At 45.5% G+C, this 24,100-nt stretch overlaps 1 protein-coding gene across 1 annotated transcript; it reads right to left on the bottom strand.

Moving 5' to 3' along the window:
- Positions 1–14,472: 14,472 nt before the first annotated feature.
- RPS21 (ribosomal protein S21) lies at positions 14,473–20,428 on the bottom strand. Its single transcript, XM_034787225.1, has 6 exons — positions 20,306–20,428; positions 18,377–18,473; positions 17,033–17,096; positions 15,895–15,966; positions 14,730–14,785; positions 14,473–14,538 (listed from the first exon to the last, which is right to left on the bottom strand). Exons 2-6 carry the CDS (start codon positions 18,424–18,426, stop codon positions 14,529–14,531), a joined length of 252 nt encoding a protein of 83 aa, XP_034643116.1. The 5' UTR covers positions 18,427–18,473; positions 20,306–20,428; the 3' UTR covers positions 14,473–14,528.
- Positions 20,429–24,100: the final 3,672 nt, after the last annotated feature.

The following is a 24,100-nucleotide window of genomic DNA, read 5'->3' as shown; positions in this document are numbered from 1 at the left end:
GAGTTCTTACCCAAGGGATTCCAACGCTCCGTTCAGAGCAGCTGATTCGGCTTCTGCGTTGGTTTAGTTCATGCATTAAGTCTGAGATTTGTTCTTTGAAATTTACCACTGCTGGAGAGCTCAGGTTAACAAAAACGATGGCCCCGATGTTCAAAGTTTCATACGCATTCACTAGGATTGCGAGCGCATTTACAACTTACAGGTGGAAGTGCACGTCTATTGGTGCTTGCATAATTGCTTGCACACTGTTCTGAAAGTCTGGGCCACAGAGTATAAATATTCTACCCGTGTAGGAAACATCTAAAGCTTTCATAAGACAGGTTTCAGAGGACGCCGCTACAGAGATGACTTTAGTTAGCCAGTCTGTAAAGCTGGTTCGCATCCTTCTCCCTCTGTACTCCATGGCTGGGCAACCCAGCGTGCATCCTCCCCATCATGGCAGCCAGCCTTGGGCAAGACAGCTGGCATTTTCACTGCACTCAGGACCAGGAGATAATTGGAAGAAATGGGAGGGAGGAGAGAACAGTCCCTACAAGTCTCCAAATCGATCATCACTGGTTCCCAGAGGAGATGGATTGTGATGTGACAGTCAAACCATGTTCAAAATTGCCTTCTTGACGGGGTTCTAAAAGTCTCCGTGAACTCATTCCATCTGTCCTTATATTCCCCTACATCCCAGGCTGCTCTCCCAACTACCTTCCTCTCCATCCCATCCCAGGGACTCCCCACGATAGGCAGGCTCTCTTTCAGCAGGCGACAATTCCTCTCTCCGATCCCAGCGTACCCTTAGCCTACAGCTGTTCCCAACACCACTGATCATCCCCTTTCCCCCATTACTGCCATCTCCCACTCCACTCCAGAAACCAGTCTGCTTCTACACCAGTCTGCAAGAATGTTTCCATCTTTGCTGCTTTTCTACTTCTACAAAGGTGGAGCATCATCCCTCAGGTCACAGACAGAGAAACCGAGGCACAGGTTGGTTAATTGACTTGCCCAAGGACATGCAGCAAGTCAGCAGCACAAGTGGGACTAGGCCTCCAGCCTCTACCCATCTACTGGACCACATCTCTTCAAATCTCACCGCTCTTGTGTACTATTATTGTCCTGCCCCTTTCTGGCTACAAAAAAAGGGCTATATCCAGCCCATAGAGCGTCCCCTCTTCTTCTCTTCCCACAGTGTGTTTTGATACCGTGGAGGAAGCTCAGCAGATCACAGCGCACTTTGGATTACACGACTCCAGGACCATGTGAAAGGAAGATCGCAGGCTCAGCGTTTACGGACGCAGTTCAGTGCAGGCTGGTGAGGAGGGTTGTTATCTGACCCACCACTCACCCCGATCTCAGCACTGAGAGCATTTCTCTCCACTGCTTCCTTTCAAAGAGCCAGGGCGTTTTACAACATTAAACACCCCCCCCCCTCCGCCAAGGTCAATCATTCTTTCCCCTTCATCACAGTTCCCATCAACCCCTCCCTACCCCGAAACCCAGTTGGCCGGTGCTGCAGCATTCCTGTTAGCATAGAACTGTGCTGTAAAATTGGGTCGCTGTTTACAGCCCTTCTCCAAATCGGTCTTAAAAAGTGCAAGCACAGAGCAGGCACAACTATTGCAAACTGGCTCCCCCGGCGAGGAAGCCAGGGACCCAGTCTGATACACTTCTGAAAGTTGGGAATGGGTGTCACTTAAGGTCGTCATGGCTGTCACGGGACTAATGCCCCCTGGTAGCCCGGTGCCAACGGAGCAGTCTCCCTTGACATCACATTGGAAAATTAGATATGAGCCTCTCTGTGGGGTGAGGCCAGGGTCTCGTTGTATGGGCTCCTCCGGAATGTCATGTCCTACGGAGTTAATCCCAGCATCCTGTTCTGTGCAATTATCCCAGCAGCCTGTGACATGGTGTTTTCCCAATGCCTATTTTATGGGGTCATTCCATCAACTGGCCCTTGTTCTACGGGGTCATCCGAAAGTCAGGATTTAGAGGGTCTCATCCTGTCATCCTGCTCCAGTTGTTGGGCTGGGAACAGCAATATCTCTAATGGAAAAGAGAGGAGACAAAACTCAGCTTCGGTAAATACAAAGCAGGTTCTTCCTTGTGGCTGCGGGACAACGGCACATGTTGTGATTGTCCCTGCCTCTCTAGCTTGCAACCTGACACACTATCTGTTGCTTAGTGTCCCCACGCAGGCATTCCTATGTCCTGGTCTAGACACCATGCTGCTGGAACAGACGGCTGACCACAATACAAGAACCACGCAGATTCATTTCCCTTTCACCTAGCTGAGAGAAGCTGGCTACTGTTTGCCCTCTTTCCAAACAGTGAAAACACCAGGGAGGGAGAGGAATTGTTTAGGGGATTAACACAAGGGTAACAGTCATGGGATGAAAACTTTAAGCAGAAGATTTTGCTTGAATATCAGGGAAAGCTTCATAACAAGGTAATCTGTGTGTGCAGAATTAGCCTGCCAAAGGAAACGACTTTGCTTTGGCCATGTAAATGTATACTGGACAATGCACAAGAAGAGAGATGGTGGGGTGTGGGGAGCAGAACAATTCTGCAGTGGCCAAGGGAAGAGGGTGGGGGAAGGTGGACTAGGTCCTTTAATTAGCCTTTCCCATCCCTCACTGTTTTTTTGACAGAAAATAGGGTTCTTGATTAACATTTGTTCATGAAATGTAAGATTTTAGCCTAAACCAAGAATATTTCCTTTTGTGTATGCCCTTGTGGTGCCTTATGGGAGTTGTAGTTCAGTTGCCTCATATCTCCATTCTCTGCTAAGGGCTGGGCTCCACAGCTGAACTTCATCTCCCATGGTGCACATAGGATGTGGGACTCAGATGATGCACTGCTTCCCCTCAGAGAGGGAGATCATGATGCATCATGGGAGATGTAGTCTGACCCATAAACCCACCCTATAGAGAATGGGAGCATGAGGCACCTGCTCTGCAGCTCCCACCAGGCACCACAGCAGTGGTTTCCAGCTGATGTATTATGATCTTTGATTTTTCAGTAAAAAAAAAAAAAATCTAAATTTTTCTTGGGGGAACCACCACCATTTTTCTGGCCAGCTCACTTATCTGATTCATTTTGTTTTATTCATTAAATCGATTATTTCCTCCTCCAAGTGCTGCCAAGCAGTATCTAGGGAGTCTGTTTGTCAGTACAACATGTTTCACCACTGTTTACAAAGGCAGCAGCAAAGCTTGGAGTCAGCACCCGGCCAAACGATGCAGGAAATGCTGTCTTCTGCAAACCTGAGTTGTCGGGAATGGAATGGAAGCCGTTGATCCAAGCAAGCAGCTGTGGTTTCCTGAAGGACTCCGAAGCTACATCTGATGCAGAAATGGATGCTGCGTGATACTGTTTAAATCCGGTGGGATTTATGAGGGTCTCCAATAAAGATTGTATCTCCAGTTAGAATCAGTTACCACCCCCTTTGCTGGAATTTCACTTGGGTTGGTCTGGCTGTTCCCAGCTTTGTTTGCTTCTGGATAGTTTATGGGGTGACTTTGGTACAGTGTTTTGTAAACATGTGGAGATGGGAATCTTTAGGGTCTAATGTTATCTTGTTAATTTATGTTTAAAACTCCACTGAATTGAGAAGGGCTGGTAACTCCCTAGCAGGGGCTACGGCTAGGAAGGAACAAGCAAAGAATAAGACATTAGCCTTCTCCCACACTGCCGTCACTAGCAAGAATGCCACTCTAGCAGTGGTAGCAATGGTGGTAGCACCAGTGTAGGCAATCACTCCAGGTAGCCACCACTGTGTGCTCTAGATACTTAAAGTTACATCATATCAAGTCCTTTCCTTTGGGCTTGGTTAGTTGTCAGTCACAGATTTCCAACATGGGTTCCAGCTATTTTAATATCAACTAAGGGTATGTCCATGCTACCCGCCGGATCGGCGGGCAGCGATCGATCCAGCGGGGGTCGATTTATCGCATCTAGTCTAGACACAGTAAATCGACCCCCGAGCGCTCTCCCGTCGACTCCTGTACTCCACCGCTGTAAGAGGCGCAGGCAAAGTTGACGGGGGAGCGACAGCAGTCGACTCACTGCAGTGAAGACAGCATAGTAAGTCGATCTAAGTACATCGACTTCAGCTACATTATTCACGTAGCTAAAGTTGCATAACTTAGATCGAACACCCCCCCACCCCAGTGTAGACCAGGCCAAAGAAAGAAAGGCATTGAAAATAGAGCAAGCGCATATTCCACATTAGTACAATTAATTCCACATTAGGATTTTCAAAATATCAGAGGCACTTCCTCCAGCTGTGTGAACTGTATATTGACCATAGAAACACAGGCCCTGTCACTTCCAGTGGGTTGTTCCTTCCAGCACAATTAATTCTGATATGACCATATACACACCATTCGTTTCTCTTTCATTGCCTATCCCGTCTCAGCAAGCAAAAAAATCTCCGCAAGAAGGGAAAAAACGACACAGATTATTTTACACATGTGTCCAGCAGTTCAAAAATAGTGTAATCGCCAGTAACATCCTGATGGGCATATAATGAATTATTTACAGTTCAGTCAATACAAAGGCGCAGAATATAAATGGCTAAATAAGTGACTCAGGACCCTGGCCATGCCTGGTGCAACTCCACTGACTTCATGACAGTTACAGAAGAATCAGATTCATCCCAGATTTTTACTTTATCAATCCATTTCTTGTCCAGGTAATAATCTAAACAACAGCAGCTCTCTCTTATATAGAACTTTCTGACCACAGATCTCAAAGTGCTTTTCAAAGGAGGCAAATATAACTCCGATTTTACAGAACGGGAAACTTCAGCACAGGGAGTCACAATGAAGTGGCCAGGCCCTAAACTGGCCAGGCCAGTTCAGTTCCTGCCTCTTCAGGATGGCGGTGAAATTTATTTAAAGGGCCAGCATGCCAAGGAACAGCTCTTGAATCAGGAGAAAGCGACAGCACCTTTTAAAGAAGTCAGCCATCAAACTAGATGAAGGCTGGACAATGGAACAAACAAAATGCATTCAGTTAAGCGATACTGTGTGAAGATTTTACATTAGCATGTACAAAAAGAGTTCTACGTATCAGTCTATCAGCAATGCTTTAAATTAAAGGTTTCCAATTGCATTGTCTGTGTATTGGGACATGATAGTGATGGCACACTGCAAGTTACTTCCAACTGACTGTTCAGAACTGAGGATTAACCCTTTGAGCTAGGGGTTGTTGCCCATACCAACTATTGGGAAAGTCGTGCACAGGTCTCTGCGGACAGGAATCAAAACACTGCAACAATGGTGCCAAGCAACTGTAGCCTAAATCAGGATAAGCCAGGCCCTGCCATAGCCAAGATCACGTATGACATTACGGACATACCCAAGCACACCTCTCCAGCAGCTGACAGATCTCTGGGACCACTCGGTGGCCAAGATGAATAATGCAAAGCTGAGCGCATTTGGGAAGAGAAGAACTGGAAAGTCCAAAGGGGCAAAGCTGCTACTGGAAAGTGGATCACCTTCTCCGTGACTGAGCAGGACTCTGCGCTAGAGTGCATCTTTGGGGAATATATTCAATCATTGCCATTCACACCTTTCACCAAGACAGACCGAAAATATTAGGGTTTTTTGGACTTAATATAGATATGCCAGTATTGTTTGCACAGAAATTACAGAGCAGATGACCTAACTGGGGGGAACACTAGTACATCTCCCTCATTGCAGGTCATTCCCTCCACTGTGAGCCAAGTAGAGGCTAGTGGCTCTTTTGTGTTGGGGGTGGGGAATTAATCCCCATATGAAATGGACAGGGGACTGGCTCATCCATCCAAACCCACCCCTGTCCCAAGATGCTTCCAAGGTTGTAGAACTCCCTCAACAGCCTTGCTTCCAAGATCCATCAGCAGTCCGCTACCCCAGCCACCCCTTGCTGGGTTAGGCTCCCCTTTGCTCCCTTTCAGGAGGGGAGCATGGGATTTCAGATTCTCTGAAGTGCTTGGGGTGGCCCAGGTAGAAACAATTCAAAGCATGAGGTTTCCCCTGCTCTTATCATGGTGGATTTCTAACATTTTGGAGAGCAGGTACAACCAAGTGAGAGGGGAAATGACCCATGGGAAGACAGTGAAGATAACTGCAGAGTCAGCTTTTTTACGGTCTGTTCATCAACACAAAGGATCTCTGGGGCCGTACAGTCAGATCTGGCTGCTGGGCAGGGCTGAGTAATCCAGCACAAATGCGCCTATTCTCCTACAAATGCTCAGGGAGTTAGTCACATACTTGGGTCCCATTAGTCAGAATGGAGTCATGTGTATCAGCCTCCCTGAGAACTAAATGCACCACTTTGCTTGCCCTTACCCAGGAGTGAAGAGGGGAAGACTGCGAAGGAAGCAGAGACGGAAGAGGAGAATGATTTGCTGCAACTCTCAAGGGAGCTGCTGGATTTATTTTTAAAAGCGTTTTTTATTAAATGATAAAGACACAAATCCCTTTTCTCGCAGCATAAAATATCACATTTCCCAGTTTAAGAAAGATTCAGGGCTGTCAATCTCCACAAGCGAAGAGCTGTGCTAAATATTAACAGATTTTATGCAAAGCCTGCAAATTCTCACTGGTTTTGCTCAATGCCGATTGAGTGGCAATAGACACTGTTGCTCACTGAACGAGCCAACCGCCATGTTTTCTAATGGGAGTCGAGCTAAGATCATGTTTTGGTTTTTTTACACTGAAACCTAGTTTGCTGTAGTGTGAAATTTCACAGAAAAGATAAAACTTTACAGCCAATACAGATATGGCAAAAGAGATCCTGAAAATACCTGTTAGTGCAGCCCTAGTACACAACATCAGTAACAGTTTCCCCTACTGATAAGGTTTGGGAGATAAAACGAAACCAGGGCTCCCCTTCTAGGGCTTGATCCAATGCCCATTGCAGCTGGTGGAAAGACTCCCATTGATTTCAATGAGTGGAGGATCAGGCCCTTATACAGGGAGCAGCCTCTGTTTCACAGAATCTGGCACGTTTCAGCTCTCAGCTTCTGATCAACACATCAAGATTGCAAGCAGGGCCGGCTCCAGGCACCAGCCTGGCAAGCAGGTGCTTGGAGCGGCCGCTCCAGAGAGGGGCAGCAAGTCCAGGTATTCGGTGGCAATTCGGCGGACGGTCCCTCACTCCTGCTGGGAGCGAAGGACCGCCCGCTGAACTGCCGCCGCAGATCGTGATCGCAGCTTCTTTTTTTTTTTTTGAGCTGCTTGGGGCGGCCAAAACCCTGGAGCCGGCCCTGATTGCAAGATGAAAAGTGAGACTTTTTTTTAAATCCTCCAGTGGTTTACAACCCACTTTTCTCTCTACTCAGATGACAGTCTCAGATCTACACCCTGCATTCTTAGACCTAGTCTACACCAGCATTTTCGCTAAAACTTGTCTTAAAGGGGAGGCAGTGGACTCAGGAGACCTGGCTTCTAGTCCTGACTCTGCTACTAGCCTGCTGGGTGACCTTGATGAGCATGTCACCGCACCTGTGCACCTCAGTTTCCCCATTTTACAAATGGAGATAATGAGATTCACCTCCTTTGTAAGTCCCTTTAAGATCTACTGATGAAAAGCACTAGATGAGATGGGTAATATTATTAGACTCTCCCACAAGTGCTAGCAGCGGTAGAAGTGCTAGTGTAGACAAGGCACAGGTGGCAACTGGTATTTTTACCACCATGTCACACACACCTCTTGAGCAGAGTTAGAGGGTAAAAATCAGTGGAGTCCTGTCTACATTAGAGCTCCCAGATGTTGCCACCACTACTGGGGAATTTCCAAAAAAAGGGCTAGTGTAGACAAAGCCTGTGAAAAACCCTTCTTTCTGCCCCTAGCCTCCACCAACAATACACCTATACCCTGGATATCCAGCTACAAACACAGAGAGCGCACAATCACTATTCACAGTCCCAAACTCAGGCCTCCAAATTATCGTGGAAGAAGCAGAAAAGTAATAAATAAGACATCAGAACAAAATGTCCAGAAAGACTAGAGTGCTACCGTGTGCCCTGGAAAATAATATTCAGTTATAACTCAGTCTCTTCACATTTGCTTGATTTCCTAATAGCCACGATCATCGGATGCCACAGTGATTAAAAATTGCCATTTCTTTCCAATATGTGTAAAAACCTCCCGTTGATCTTGCTAATAGCCCTCTTATTCAGCTCAGTGCTTATAGTTCCGCTTGGGGATTTAGGCAGGGGGAACTCCTGCCTGCTATTAAACAATAGTTTACTTCCTAGCAGGAAACGGTGGTAATTGGTTTGCCATTGTTTATTCTTGGCTGATTAGTCCTACATGGAAGCGGGTCGCCTGTTCTCCCTGGGATGCTAAAAGGCAAGCTGTTTCCATCGCTAGTGGATTCACTGAATCCCCTAACTTGCCACCCAGACATGAAGGATGCCCATGAACTGGGAATGTTCTCCCCTTGGTGTGCTGGGATTAACACTGCTGAGAATTACACACATGGGACAGGCAGCAGGAAAAACAAAAACCACTGCCAGGCCAAGCTCAATGGTTTGGTTCAAATACCTACCTAGATAGCCAATGACGTCATCTCCACTGTAGCTGTGGGCCTCAACATGCACTCAGAAGCTTCCTGAACTATCCCAACCTCCTGAGACTATTGGAAGTGTCACAAAAACACCCTCCCTCCTGAGATTCCTGCTACATCCTGCTTTCAGGTGGGCCAGAAATGCCAACAGAACAGCCACTGCCATATTTCTGCACCTCTGCTCCGTACCCGAGTTGTGTCCCTTTCTATGCCTTCCTCCCCCAACCCTAACTCTGCTGCAGCTACTAAAACAGCAGTATCCTCCTGAATCTGTCCCTCTGACCATAGAACATTTATGGCCATGATCCTCCCAGCAGCTCTTCTACACAAATCACATTGTCACAAACTGGGAGAGTAACAAGCTCCTAGCAAGGAACGAGGTGTGTTAAAACGTGAGCAGCTACCGTCTGCCCGGGCAGAAACATTTTGGCCACAGATCCTGAAGTAGCCTCAGTTAACGCAGATGTCTTTAGGATGCCACTGCCAAGTCCTTGTAAGTAACAGCAAAGAATTTCACAACTTGGTGCAATGTAACCATGTAAGGGCAACACTGTCCATCTTGTACAGTACAAGTACAGTTCATTCCCTTTCATGGCTCTGTGGGCTCTGAACTATTCTTGTCACAAGACAACAGAGGGCATTTTACTCTATACTGATACTAGAAAGTGCCTTAAGATGTCTCTCTAAAAGGACGCTGTCAAGGACTTAAGGCCCCATATTATGGTTCCGCAGAATAAAATTTTACAAAACCTGATACTAACCAATGTTGTCCCCAAACAAAAAGCTTGTTAGCGAATGAAGTTTGGATTTAAACATCTCTCTCTCCTAATTGCAGAGTTGTGCTAGTGTTGTAAGTTTCACTTCCTGGTTCTGATTAGAAACAAAAGTGAAAATGATTTGTCTGGTTTCATCATGGGAGCTGAGGAAATGCAACATACAGAAACCAGCAAACAGCATAAGTAGTGGAGAATAAATTCCAAGAAATGTCAGTTTTAGTAATCTCGGATATTAAGAGAGGAAAGGACATATTTGAAAGCACGCATTTCAATTGATACAGATAGCAGGGAGCCCATGGTCTCCCTCACATGTACAATTCACAAAGCCATGTGTATAAAGGAGACCACAATGGGGCTTGTTTCCAGTAGTCTGTTGCAGTGAGCAACGTTGCTGTTTGTACATGTTCCCCAAAGCTTATGCACAGAGCTGCCCCCTCAACCTCCCCTTCCCCCCTCAGGGCAAAGCCACCTCATTGTTACCCCATCTAGCCACTATTCCCACCTCTGGTCAGCTGTCACATTCCAACCGCCACAGAACCTCTGGACTCTGTCTGGTTCCCTGAGGGCCCAAGCACTGATTGAAGTTGGGGATATTCGAAACAAAAAGGGCTCTCAGCCATGCTCGTAGCTGTTTCCATCACTTTGCACTGACTCAGACGTGATAGGTTTCAAGATAGGGTTGCCAATTTTGGTTGCATGTATTCCTGGAGGTTTCATCTCATGACATAATCTTTAATTAAAAATAACCCTGGAGGGCTGGCAACCCTACTTCAAGGTGAGGACAATCCTGGAAGATTTGTGTTGTGTGGGTGGCAAATGAGGGGGGGTGTGGTGTCGTGAGGGGCTGTGTGCGCTTGGGGTTATTGTGCATGCCAGCTGTGCTGTTTCTGGGTTCTGTTGCGCTGGGAAAGTTGTGCAGGTGGCAAATGAGGAGTGTGTGCTGTAGTGAGGGGCTGGGATTGTGTATACTGATTGTGTTGATTTGTGTCTGGGGGGTTGTGTTGGGAGATTTGTGCAGGTGGCAGTTGGGCCAAGCATTCCACCATTTGTGCAGTTGCCCTTATAAGACCAATGAAATTGTTGCATGCAAACTATCTGTAGAGTTAGGGTGGCGATTGGCTGAGTTACCTATGATATCACAATAGTCTAGGACTCCTGGCATGGCATAGATACATGCCTTGCTGCAGTTGCACACCATACACGTGTAATTTGTAAAGCTAAAATGACTGAGAACTTCAAAATTGGACAGTAACAGACCATGAAACCCAGCAATGAATTAATATGGTGATATTTTGAACATGCTTGTAGCTGCTTCCATTGCTTCACACTGGCTGTATGGACATTTTAGGCTTTGATACAGAGTGACATTCCTGTGATCTTATAGATTAAATAAAGTATTTTTATCTGCTTTCAAAAGATGACATATAGGAGATCTCAAGTCTGTCTTGGGCTTTTGTGTGTCCAGTTCATTTTCTTGGGGGCGTGGGGGGGGGGGTTCCCCACCCAAATCCATGTGGCTGACTACCTTAGCAGACTAGAGACAACTAAGTAAGATTTGGACTCTTTGGTACACTAGACATTTATCATCTCTAAACATTTCCTGATGCTGTTCTAACTTTTATCCTAATGCCAAGCCAGGAGTATCTAATTTAGGAGATCCCAGTAAACATGAGAGATTCTCAGTGGATTAAAATGTATCTCGCTCTTATTCGGTACAAAAGAAAGTTGTTAATGAAGATTGGAATGGGCCAAGACTAAATCTTTGCTTCAGAGACTATTTGACTTTCTGAAGAGTGATTTCTGAAATTTGACTGCTGGAGTATCTTAAAAAAATGTGAGATGAAAGACTATTTGAGCTCAAGGTTCATGCTGTGTACTTTCATACATCCATGCAACAGCATATTCTGGGGATCCTATCACATTTTAGTGAGTTCAAAGATCAGATTGAATACACAGTATACCATTAGGGTCCGGTAACTAAACAATCTGCTTTACCTTACTTGGTATGAGTCCCCCACTTCAACTGGAGTCTCTGACCGCTATTATAAATGCAAGTAAAAAAGTATCCTACACAAAAAAAAAAAACAACCCATGCCATTTCAGGCTTTCTAAAAAATACAGATGAGGAGCAAGATATCCCGTATATTCTGCCAATAAAGACAATCCTTTACAAACAAAATAACGAGACAAGTTCCTTTCTCCAGATTGCCTGAGAAGAGTCCTAGGCTTCAGTTTCCCACACCCACATGAATCCTCAGCAATCTACAAACACACAAGCAGTCTCAATACACAGCTAGATACTAAATGTAAACAGCAGAACACCCCTAGAGAGCTGCTTATAAAACCTGGGAAAACTGCAAACGTATAGTTTTGAATGGCATGATGCGTAGAATCAACATTCTGAAGCACAAAGGGCGCAAGTCTAAAGGAAACACTTAAAAATCCCACACGCTATAAAAAATACATCGAAATCTAACTATACTGGGAAACGCACAAAACAGGAGGTGACCCACGTAGGATCTGGACGTGTTCCACCTTAATTTCTGGAAATATACTCAGGACAACAGGAGCCTTAATGGAACCTGAAATAATAATGAAGTTAATGTCTCCACTTACACACACTACACTGGTAGAAGATGGCAAACAATGGATTAAAAAAACACCTATAATGCCAAATATGACAACAGGGGAAATTATTGCAATACCAACCATCAAAGAACAGATGGCAAACAACTTCTGTATAGCACTTCTCACTGTTGAAACTGACCTATAGTAATATGATTATTGTTATGCAACACCAGATTGAAAGTTGAGAGAAATTTTGTCCATGGGATTTTAAACCTTCCACTCAGTAATATAAGAGGACATTTGCAAATGTTGGTATAGCTATTTCTTTCTGATCCCCTTCTGCAAGTTAATTTCTTTTTCTTGTTGCAAGGGACAAGCCTCGCTGGTAGAGATATTCAACTGCTACACCAGCTTTTGTGCTTATAACTTCCTATGGGGTTATAGCCAAAGTAAACCAGAGGCCAGAGATCAGATTTTTCAGTACATTTGATATTCACTTTAGGTGGATATTCTTCAGCGATCGAATTACCCAAGCCACACACAGATTCCTTGGCCCAATTCACCTTCTAACCCGGTTCCCAGCACTCTAGCTCGAGATTTGAGACATGTGGTATTTGAAAGGAAGTAGGCCACTTTTAATCCCCATTATCCCGCCCCCTTCCTAATTTATCCACATCCTTCATTCCTTTCAGTGGCTACTGTTGTAGTAACCATCTAGCTTGGTATAGTTCAGTGTTTCTCAAACTTGTCAGGTTGCTGAAGTCAACATTTTGTATGACCCCCCCTTACATTTAAAAGGTTTCAATGATAAACAATCTAATTTATCTGTATGTTTCATGGGACTGACTGAATATGGATCCTGAAGGGGAAGAGTGTACAAGTAATGGATTTTCTTTCCTTTAGAAGCTAATCAAATTTTCCATGCCTCACAACTCCTTGATTGCTTTTCATAACCCCCCACCGCCCCTTCTCGGGGTTGAGAAACTGATGTAGTTTATTCGCTGTGAGGGCTCATGTTGTACAAGACAGGGTATGAAACTTGCTTTTTTAGGAACACTGACCAAAGTATTGGCTACTATTTTGATACTAGCATTACAGATACTAGTGAGTAGGGCCAGAATCTGGATGGATTTACTTTCTGTTTGGGATTTCATTTCTTTACCAGCCTGTGTGACAATAGCACTTCACAGATAATTACCATACCAAGGCCTTATCCCCCAGATCTTAAAAATTAAGATTTTCTGAATCAGTAGGAGAAAGCAAAGTTGTATCTAATAATTAAAAAGTGCAGTGCATTAAGGAAGAGGAGGCTGAAGCAACTTCAGACACCTGAGAACCATGGCTGTCTTGTAAAACTGCATTTATCTTAGTGTATAAAGCGGTTTTGCTGTATTTCTACGATTTCAGATTTGCAGAACAACATTAGAAACTAGACTGGAAGTAGGGTTTTGCTTGTAGCCTAATACCCCACCCCTCTAGCTTGGACCCAAACTGCAAAGTCTGCTTCTATATCCATCGGATATTTGTACAGTCTGAACCTCAGCCAGCCAATCTCCCTTCACAAAGCCCATTTCATCAATTGAGTATTGAGTTTGCATGCTCTCCAGCCATTTACCATTGAAATAAAACACCTGAAGTAGGACAGATAAAACTTGGAAACAATTCTTCCAAAACCTAAAGGCAAGAACAGCTGTGAGCTTCAGGTCAAAAGTGCGATGTGGTGGATATTAGCCAGAGACAGGGAACTGACAGATAACAGAGGCAGTGTCAGCATGTGTATTCTCATTCCAACTGGCTGCACTCCCTATGGGCTCTGGTAGTGAGATAGCTAAAAATAACATGTCAGCAGGTAAAAAGTTTAATAGGCCATTAAAGGACCCGTAAGCTATGTATTAAAATATTGTTTAGATATTTTAAATGAGTTTCTCAGACAGCATAATGCCCTACTTTTTACCATCTGAGGTCATATGAAAAGTGAAGTTTCCCTGAATATTTTGTCTCTTGCAGAGTAATTGATATGGGTAAAGCATGTTAAGAAAATGTAAGCATTTCCTATAATGACACACGATAAGCTTTCAATAGACGAGCCAAGAGCGTGAGTGCATCGATGGCAAACACATACGGCACTGATATTAGCAGAAGAAAGCTGAGCCTATACTTTAATAGTCCCAGTCAAATTAACCCACAAGGACATATCCTACGTAAGCTTTCCTTCTCAAACACATCTCAATGGAACAGGCAGAATCAAACAATTTCTACGTGTTTCCAGATTCCTATATCTGCAAAACATTCAACTCTTGATCTATGCTGTAGAGAATTGAAGCAAGGGTAATACAAAGAGCTAAATTTGCAACATATACTAAATGTGGATGAGAAAGTTTGAAGTTAACAAAAATGCAGACCCAGGTTTTCAAACGAGGCATAGTTCTATATATTGGGTTATCAAAAGGTTTCATCTCTAGGTCCTCAGAATTAGTCAGTTCTGTAACTTTCCTGCACAAACATCTGAAGATATTTAGAGAACTTTAAAACCCACTGGCATTTATGGTTCTGAACTAAAATAAAACAGTGCACATCAAATATGTTTGAGCTGTTTATTTTACAACAAAACGTTCCATATCAGAGGGCATCTTCAGTTAGAAATTCCTGGAAAAGAAAACCAAACAAAATCGTTACAAACTCATAATCTGTTTCAGCAGCTTTAATAAATATTTTTGTAAAACTTCATAAACAGCCTGTAAATTCACAATACATGTTTTCATCAAGACCTAAAACTCTGGAACCTGGAAAGGAAATCACATTGATAACCTTTGCAAAGATGAGATAAACATACTTACTTGGAAACAATCCCATCATTTTTTGCCAGACGCAGAATAGAATCATCAGATTCACCCTTAAATAGAAAAAAATGGAGTGCTGAAACACAGTCTGTAATCCCTGGTTTCTCATTTTTAAATGTAAAATAAGAGATGTGAGGTGCCCAGCTACCTAAAGACATTTCTGGAAGCATCAACGGCTTAGAGATGTATATAAATCTGTTGATAGAATGCTATTTGTGTGAATTAGCTTTTCCAAAAGTATTCATCAAATTCTTGGCCATCTTGCAGTACCAGAAAGTGTTTTTAACTTCATATGTTATGTCACTTGATGCTCCATGATATATCTTGTTATTACAAAGACACAGCACCCTGATGAAAGTGCAGAAAAAGCACCACACTGAGTTGGTTTAAAGAAATCTTAAAAGCTGGATTTTTGTATTGCTTACAAACACCAGATCCAACACTGCTCTAGAAACGGATCACTCGGTATACTGGTACACGTACACACACGTACACACACACACCAGCTATTTCTTTTACTGATTTCATTACTACAGATTTTTGGACAATTCAATTATACATGTTTTAACCAGAAAAAAAAAATCCGAATAAATAAGTGGAGAAGTTGATTTGGTAATGGAATTTGTTCATGAAATTCACCTCTCAAATCTAAACAGAATGAATACAAGCTAGCTTTTTGTTTTACATTTAAAACTGATTAAGGTCTCATGAAAGGTACTGGATTGAGAACTTTAGAAACAGAAATCCTCTATCCAGTGAGCATGTAGAGTAGCACAGGAAGCAACAATACTAACATCCTTACATTCCTCTGACAGTGTGCCTCAGATATGTTCTGGAGGAAGAACAACTTGTGGATAAAGAACAGCAGTGTTTCTATGATGGACTGGCCCTGTACAAACTCCCACTAAAGTCAGGAGAGTTTTTCCATTTAAAGAGAAGTTGGATAGGGTCCACTGTCTTTGTTCCCTTTACTACTGAGTCTGCCAAATAGTGTGCCAGAGGAGAGGTATGGGTTTTGTGATAGACACACTAGTACACTGGGAGCTGGACTGAGATCACAAACTTTTCACAAAGGCCAAACATGCATCACACAGGGATAAACAGTCCAACCAATCTAAGGTGGAGTAAACACATTTCCTAATTTTCAAGGAAACATTCTTACCATCCTACGAATTGCTCCACAAATGGCATAAGTTTTGAACTGGCCATTGACTCTGCCTGTGACCTTGTCAACCTACAATTATAATTAGAACATTTTGAGTAAGTAGACATGTTGGTAAACACACAATTCTTGTAATACTTTACCCTCTAAAAAATATCAAGTTTGCAAACAAGAGGCGCAAAAGGTAAATTGTTTGCAGAGAAATGGGTCCTATGGTCAGAATATCACGAATCACAAAACCTAAGCCAAATGTCCACATTAAAAATGACAGGTTAGTTTCTTCACATACATAAAAGGACCATGGAGTCTGATGGATTTAGGATCAGACAACATAACAGGAATACAATTAACCAGTAACAAATTAGTGTATTAACAAAGGCCTGGGTAGAAGATAAAAGTCGAAGTCTCTTTTGGGACACAAGTACATGTCCAATTTAAAAGTCTGTGGATTTAGCTGCCTTAATGACAAGCGCACTTGTCTGGATTTAGGACTGTATCGAAATTTGGAAGAAGCAGTCTTGTTCTGCGGGCCACTAAATGCACAAGAGAAAGGACACAAATGATCTCACTTTTTCAAGTTGTAGGGAAGTATCCCAGAAAGAGAACATTGAGCAGTGTAAGATTAAACCCTGCAGCGACCCGTAAAATAGCACAAGGATTTGTTTTTCATTTATGCTGATCCCCAATCCTTGAATAATGAAATATGGTAAGCAAGAGAATTTTTCTTAACATTAAAAGGGAAATAAAATCACTTAAAAAAAAGTGCATATTACGGTGATGTAAAAAGGATGAAGTAATTTGCCCAAATCCACACAGTAAGCAAATTGCAGAGACAAAATTGCAAGACTTCCAATTATCAGTCCCATACCTTAACTACTAAGCCACATTCCCTCCATGAATATCAAAAAATTACAAATCCTGTATATAGCACAACAAAGGCAGATTTGCCAAAGCAAGCTGCCAAGATAAATTACATCCAATGCTGTTGAGATGGTATTAGACTTATTTGGAGATGTAATACAACATTCACGCTGTCATATTGAGCACCTCATAAACGTTAGTGAAACTGAAGGTTCTAAACTTCACAAATAGTTACAACTCCCTAATTAAATCTACATCTGTCAGGAGTTATACTTACCTCAGAAATATTCATTTGAATGGAAGCATGGTCCTTAGCACCAATTATTCGGTTGCTAGCAGAGCTGAGGAAAGAGGTAATATGAATTTAAAGTAAGAAGCATACAAGGAGGGTATTATACTAACCGAACAAAGCCTATTAAAGGCCTACCCACAGTATGAATACAGCTGGGCTAGCAGTTTGATGGTGATAGTCAAGGCATCAGAGAGCTCAATGACCATACAGTTAAAAGTAGGCCTGACACCGGATTTAAACCTGGCTCTTATTTGGCAGTATTACACTTAGCTATGGCAGCAAATAATCTTAATGTTGACCTATTTCATTATTTTTAGACTATGTTCACTGCACGTAAATGAAGATAACTCGCACCGGAAATATGCATTCCTATCTGCTCTGGAAAGCAACTATAAGAAACTGGAATGTAGCTACCTACTATGTCTGAGAGGAATGCTACTTATTTAGTAACAGAACAGTGGTAGTGACAGAGTAGAATCAACTGGCCCTTCCAATAGCACCTCACACAAAATTATTTTTGCCTGCACTTCACATAGTTTATTTAAGGGGTTTACCGGGTTTATCTGAATTTCTTATTAAAAAACTCCCGGTATGTCTATTTAATTCTTTGCCTATCTTAATCCCAGGACTGCGACTTTTAGACTAAACATTGTGAATCCAGATGCAGTGAGAAATCATGAGTTCATTGTAAAAACTCCTAAGAACCCAGAAGGAGCTCACGAAACTGCTCCTGCAGGAAATAAACACATACTCACAAATGAGCAGTTCATTTTATAAGTTTTTGTTCCCCCTTGAAGAAGGTCGGAACAAAATGACTCCCAACACCAATCTGGCCACTTGCTAACGCCTATGTGCTTTTGTGAAAGTTGTGTTTTTCTCTTAACAGTGAAGGTAACTAACTACTGGAACACTTTATCAATTGTCATGGTGAAATTTCCATCAGTGACAAGTTTGAAGTCAAGAGTGGGTGTGTTTCTAGTTCAATAAAGGAATTATTTTGGAGAAGTTTTATGGCCTGTGTTACCCAGGTCAGATTAGATGATCACAATGGTCCTTTCTGGCCTTGGAATCTAAGAGGAAGTAGTAATGCAACTAAATTAATCCCTTCATAGAATATAGTGAACTGGTGCTTTGGTTACCAAGTTTCATGCTTCAGGGCATAAACTGATCCTCACACAGGAACTGCCTTTCACACACCAGGGAGGTTTATTATGGGGACACTGACACTGCTGGATGCAGGAGGCTGCACAAGACTGACCACCTGAGTCAGCCTGGAAAGACCCATGCCCCTATATAATAGCACCAAGCACACCAAGGAAAGGCACTCACCATTTACGAGGCACATACAGGTCCACAAATTCCCCAGCGTCGTTCTGCATCTTATTTTTCTATGTGGTACCACGCAGGGATGTGCAAGAGGAGATACCTAAGGGGACATAAATCACAGGGTCATACCCCACTAACCAAGTACTCAGATACATGTTCTAACAGCCCAGCCCACTGAGAATTGTCCTGCTCAGCTTAAGCACACCTCAGTCTATTAGGGTTACCATACGTCCGGATTTCCCCGGACATGTCCGGCTTTTTGGTGCTCAAATCCCCGTCCGGGGGGAATTTCCAAAGAGCCGGACATGTCCGGGGAAATAGGGAGGCATAAGCCAGGGTCCGCGCAGCACGATCCACCAGGTCCGCAGCGCAGCCCAGCTGCCCCAGCTACAATGCTCAGGCGGGGTACGGGGGGGCTCGGGCTTCCCTCATGGGCGGGGACCCCCAGGCCACTGGGGGACCCTTCCTGTGGCCCCGTTGCCCCGTGCAGCTTGGAACCCAGCGCCGCGGGAGCTGTTTCCGGCGGCGACAGACAGGCCGGGGAACATGCTCGGCGGCAGGAAGGAAGCTGCAGCCGGGGCTGCAGGGACCCGCGCTGCCGAGTGTCTGAAGCCCCCAGCAGGCAGAGGCTGCTGGGTGAGCAGGGCAGGCGGGGGCATAGAGGCTGCAGGGCGAGGAGGAGCAGGGCAGGCAGGGGCATAGAGGCTGCAGGGCGAGTGGGGAGCAGGGGTCACAGAGGCTGCAGGGCGAGTGGGGAGCAGGGGTCACAGAGGCTGCAGGGCGAGTGGGGAGCAGGGGTCACAGAGGCTGCAGGGGTGGCGGGGTGCAGGGGCTGCAGGCGAGTGAAGAGCAGGGGTCACAGAGGCTGCAGGGGCAAGGCAGGGGCACAGAGGCTGCAGGGGTAGGGGGGTGCAGGGGCTGCAGGGCGAGTGGGGAGCAGGGGACCGCTGCGAAACCCCCAACCAAGATCAGACCGGGAGGGAGGAGGGGGAATGCAGGGTGCTCATAGGAGGGGGCAGAGTTGGGGCAGGGGCTTTGGGAAAGGGGTGGGGCTGGGGCGGAGTTGGGGGTGGGGAAGGGGCCAGGCCCCCATGGAGTGTCCTCTTTTTTCAGTGTTGAAATATGGTAACCCTACAGTCTATCCACCTTAAATTTTATCCTGTAGTATCTCTGTGCCTTCCGCATAAAACCAATAGCCATAACCAAGTCCCTTGTGAGCTTAATGGAGTCTCTGGCATCTCTCCCTTTTTGCAACACACAACTCTGCTTGTGGTCAAGTCTTTGTTGTTTGAGGCTTTTGCTAGTTTTGGTGGGGATGGATTTCGGAGTACAAGGGCATGTCAGCGTTGTGTGATTTTTATGGTGGAAAGGCATTTTCGAAAGGGAAGGTTTTGCAGCGTGGCCTACAGACAAGCAGGCAGATTTGCCTGATCTAACCACCAGGGCCCCGTGACAAATGCTTCGCCCTCAACCCTCGTGTGCTTCGTCCTGGGCCAGGTGATCGGCGCGGTCCCAAACGACACCCGCACGCACCGGGCCGGATTCTCTGATGTAACTGGGGCTGGAGCCATTAAACCCCAAACCCAAACCTGGGACTAACGGGCCCAAACCCGGCCCCGGCCCCGGCCCCGCAGGAAACGCCTGGCCGCCCCGCACGTGGCGGGGATCGGGACGGGAAGACAAGCCCCCCCCCGGCACAAGGGAGAAGAACCGGGGCTTGCTCCGCTGACGGCCGGCCCGGCGCGTGGGACCAGGCGGGAGAACCGAGGCCGGGCCAGGGGGGCAGAAGGGGGCCGAGCCCAGCCCGCCCCACTGCCCCCCGGGGCCGGGAACCCGGCGCCGCCGCCCTCCCGGTGTCTCCCCAGCCCCCGCGGCCTGCAGCCCCCAGCCCCGGCTCGCGCCCCGCCAGCCCGGCCGCCCCTCGCCTCCTACCTCGCCGCCAGCCCAGACCGGAAAGGGCGTCACCCGCCACCCGGAAGCGATAAAACAAAGACGGGGAAAGACGCGAGCGCTTCCGGGGCAGCGTCCCTGACGTCACCGACGGGCGGGGGCGGGTGAGCGGGAAGGTTCTTCTGCGCCTTGGCCTCGGGCTGCGGTCCGAGCCCAGGGCTCTCACGCGCCCCCCTAACAACAAACCCCTGCACGGGCCCGGGGCGGGGCCAAGCCTGGGCCCCAGGGCTTCAGCCCCGCCCCCAGCAAGGCTAAGCCCGCCCTGGCGACCCCATCTAGGGCGACCAGACAGCACTTGTGAAACATCGGGACGGGGGTGGGGGGTAATAGGAGCCTATATAAGAAAAAGACCCAAAAATCGGGACTGTCCCTATAAAATGGGGACATCTGGTCACCCTCGTTGTGGCCCACTTTGGGGTCCCAACCCACAGTGGGAGAACCGCTGTCCTAGCCCAGCACTGCAGCGGTTCGTCTACAGCCCATGTAGTTCAACGCCCTGTAGTACGAGGACATTTACTCCAGCTGGAATGGGAAGACTCCTGCCACTGCCCCCCCAAGCCTGGACATGGTCTTGAAAAGTGGCGGCACAAAAGCAATAGGAATTGCGGGTGCTCAGCACCCCTGTGGCTCTGTGATGGCTCGCCCTTACCTAACTCTCCCCCACCCCTTTTCGAATGGAGAACAGTGTCTTCTTGGGAGCAGGTTGATACTGGTGCAGCCTTTTAACTAAGCTAAAAACTGGGTCACTGTAGCAACAGAAAACAAGAGTGGGGGAAGGCCTTAGGTGGACATTCACCTGGGTCAGGTGCATGGTCCAATGCCAATGGCCCAGGACTGGGACTTGGGCACACTTGTTTCAATCCCATTTCCATCAGTAACTTGACATATGATCTTGTGAAATCACAACTTTCTGCCCCTCATTTCCTTTCCATCTGTAAAACATACTTTGTAAAGTGCTTTGAGATGCTGCACTTTTATATGAATGACAAGAGTGTCTCAGCTTTCTTGCTGGACAGCATGAATGCCTTAGCTTTTGGCCTTTACCTGGAGTCCTCACACTTATACTTTTCTCAGTGGATAAGAAACAAAATTAAAATGAAGGGGTAGCTGTTCTGAGCCTTGGCCTGTCTGTCCGATTCCCACACCTACATTTTTCAGAGAATATGGTCTATTGTAACTCGCTTTAATCAAAGCAAAAATACATATGGGATGAAGGAAAAGGGTAGCTTGGAACAGCTGCTGCACTCTACAAATAGTAATGAATGCATCAGAAGTCTAGAGGAAACTGACTTGTGTGCCCCCGCTCCCCCCTGTTGGGCTGAAGCATATCTAGATACGGATTACTTTTTTTGCTTGATTGGGCTGTGATCTTAAAAAGGCTGCAGCATAGAAATCTCACTTCCTGACACTTTAGGATTCATTCTTTTTAAATGTGAGCTGCTATTAAAAGTAAGGCATTGAAACAAGTGTCTAGTTTGAACTGATTAGATTTGGAACTTCACTTTGGAGCCATTTGTGGATTGTTTCTTGTTTTAGCACAATTGGTGATCAGCTTGCCGCTTGCTCAAATTCAGAGGCCAGGCCTGCGGAACTAAATTAACATTCTAAATGATTGGTGGTGGGTATATAATTATGGCTGCCTTTTATTTAGCTTATTCATTTGCTGTATGAGACAAAAGCAGTATTTGAGGCAGCCAGACACAGTAAAAGTTGATTCACGGTAAAACAGCAATAGCAAAAACCATTATGGACCACCATGACCATCTGATGTCACTGGATCCGGCCAGGGAATGGTAAAATGTCTGGACCTCACTTACCATTCCAAACAAGCACCTTATTACTGATCTGACAAGCCACCCTCCTGGTTTCAGCCTGTGATGCAAACTTTGGACCACTTTCAACTGCATCTGAACAAGCCATGGAAGATGCAGCTACTTGATGCACTTCACGCGACTGGGGTGAGAACATCCAAACCAAACACACAACGCAGCGCCCCAAATACAGATTCAGAGGTGAATTGGATGATATCCACAATGTCACAGAGGAGGCCTTGAATCGTCTTGCCTTATGGACATACAACTGCATCTATGGTATGTTGCTCTGCAGATGCCATATGCATGTGAAAGCGAGCAATATTTTAGGAAGCAGGTGTGTGTGTGTAATAGCAATCCTTACTTTAAATAGTAGGGGCATGGACAGGAAACTGGAACAACCGTTCCAGTAGCAGGGGTAAAAAAAACTCAACTGGCTTCAAGACTGAGCTTGATAAGTTTATGGAGGAGATGATATGAGGAGACTGCCTACAATAGCATGTCTTTGGCTATCCCTTCATGCAAGGATAATGTTTGCCAAGGGGGTTCATTGGTGGTGTTTTAAGTGGCTGAGGAACCCAATTCATGCCTTGCAAATTTTCCCACAGAAGTGACAGGCGTAATCTTGGAGGAGACAGTTGTTGGCTGGACTATTGTGCCTTTTCATTCCTCCTTTGTCACTTCTCTGTCTCATGAGCACATCTGTATTCCTCAAAGTGACCTGTGGCACCATTGTGTTCTGTTCCATGCCTAGTCCTCCCAGTTTGTACTTTCAGATAGCAAATATCTCCAAGGACCAGTGAAAGGACACTAGCTATGGAGGGTTCTGAGTTGCTACAGAGAATTCTTTCCCACATGTCTGGCTGCTGGGTCTTGTCCACATGATCAGGGTCTAAGTGATCACAATATTTGGGATCAGGAAGGAATTTTTTCCAGAGTCAGACTGGCAGAAAACCAGTTTTTTTTTTGCCTTCCTCTGAAGCATGGGGCATGGGTCAGTTGCAGGTTGAAATTAGTGTAAATGGTGGATTCTCTGTAACTTGTCTTTAAAGCACAATTTGAGGACTTCAGTAACTCAGCCAGAGATTAGAGGAGAGGGTGGGCAAGGTTCTGTGGCCTGCAATGAGCCGACTAGATCAGTGGTTCTCAACTAGGGGTCCAGGGCCCCTGGGGGGCTGCCAGCAGGCTTTGGGGGGTCCACTAAGCAGGGCCTGCATTAGATTTGGGGGGACCCAGGGCAGAAAGCTGAAGCCTCATTGTCTGGGGCTTAAGCCCAGGGCCCTGAGCTCTGCCACCCGAGGCTGAAGCTTGAGCAACTTAGCTACATGGCGGCCCCTGGGCAGTTGCCCTGTTTGCCACCCCCTAACTCTGGCCCTGGCTTTTATATGCAGAAAAATAGTTGCGACACAAGGGGGCTGGGGAGTTTTTATAGGATGCAGGGGGGCCTCAGAAAGAAAAAGGTTGAGAACCCCTGGACTAATGATCAGGATGGGCCCTTCTGGCCTTAAAGTCTATGAGGTAGTAAGTATCTGCCTTGTTAAATGAGCCTGTCCTAGAGCTAAACAGATATATTACATGAACAGTCTGCCATATAATCACATTTCAGTATGAAATTTTCCTGATTGCTGTAACTGAAAGACTAAATTACACAGCACTAATTCCCATGTATGTTTAGTCAGTTTCTCCAGTTTGTGGTCCTGTCACAGTAAATTTTTTTTTTTTTTTTTTTTTTTTTTTTTTTTTTTTTTAAATAGGGCATTATTGCAAACCCACAAACATGGGTTAAGGATTCAGGGGCAAGTGTAGTACACGAAACTATCAAGAATAGGTTTTTTTTGAAAATTGACTTGGATTACCTCTTTCTGCCAGGTATTTAGAAGGAGGCAAAGGAAAGGCTCATACAGCTAGAGTGTTCTTAAAAGGAATCTTTTCCAGACACAAGCCAAAGTATGTCAAACTTGATTGG

This window comes from Trachemys scripta, chromosome 12, assembly GCF_013100865.1.
Source record: "Trachemys scripta elegans isolate TJP31775 chromosome 12, CAS_Tse_1.0, whole genome shotgun sequence".
NCBI lineage: Eukaryota > Metazoa > Chordata > Testudines > Emydidae > Trachemys > Trachemys scripta.
The sequence above is the reverse complement of the archived record's forward strand: the minus strand, read 5'-3'. Positions and strand labels throughout refer to the sequence as shown.

Coding starts and splice junctions, on each gene's coding strand:
- RPS21 (XM_034787225.1), bottom strand. CDS start 18,426: ATGCAGAACGACGCTGGGGAATTTGTGGACCTGTATGTGCCTCGTAAA. Junction 17,097..18,376: donor CTGTATGTGCCTCGTAAATG/GTGAGTGCCTTT, acceptor CTCTTTCCTCAG/CTCTGCTAGCAACCGAATAA. Junction 14,786..15,894: donor GTGGAGCAATTCGTAGGATG/GTAAGAATGTTT, acceptor TTTCTATTTAAG/GGTGAATCTGATGATTCTAT.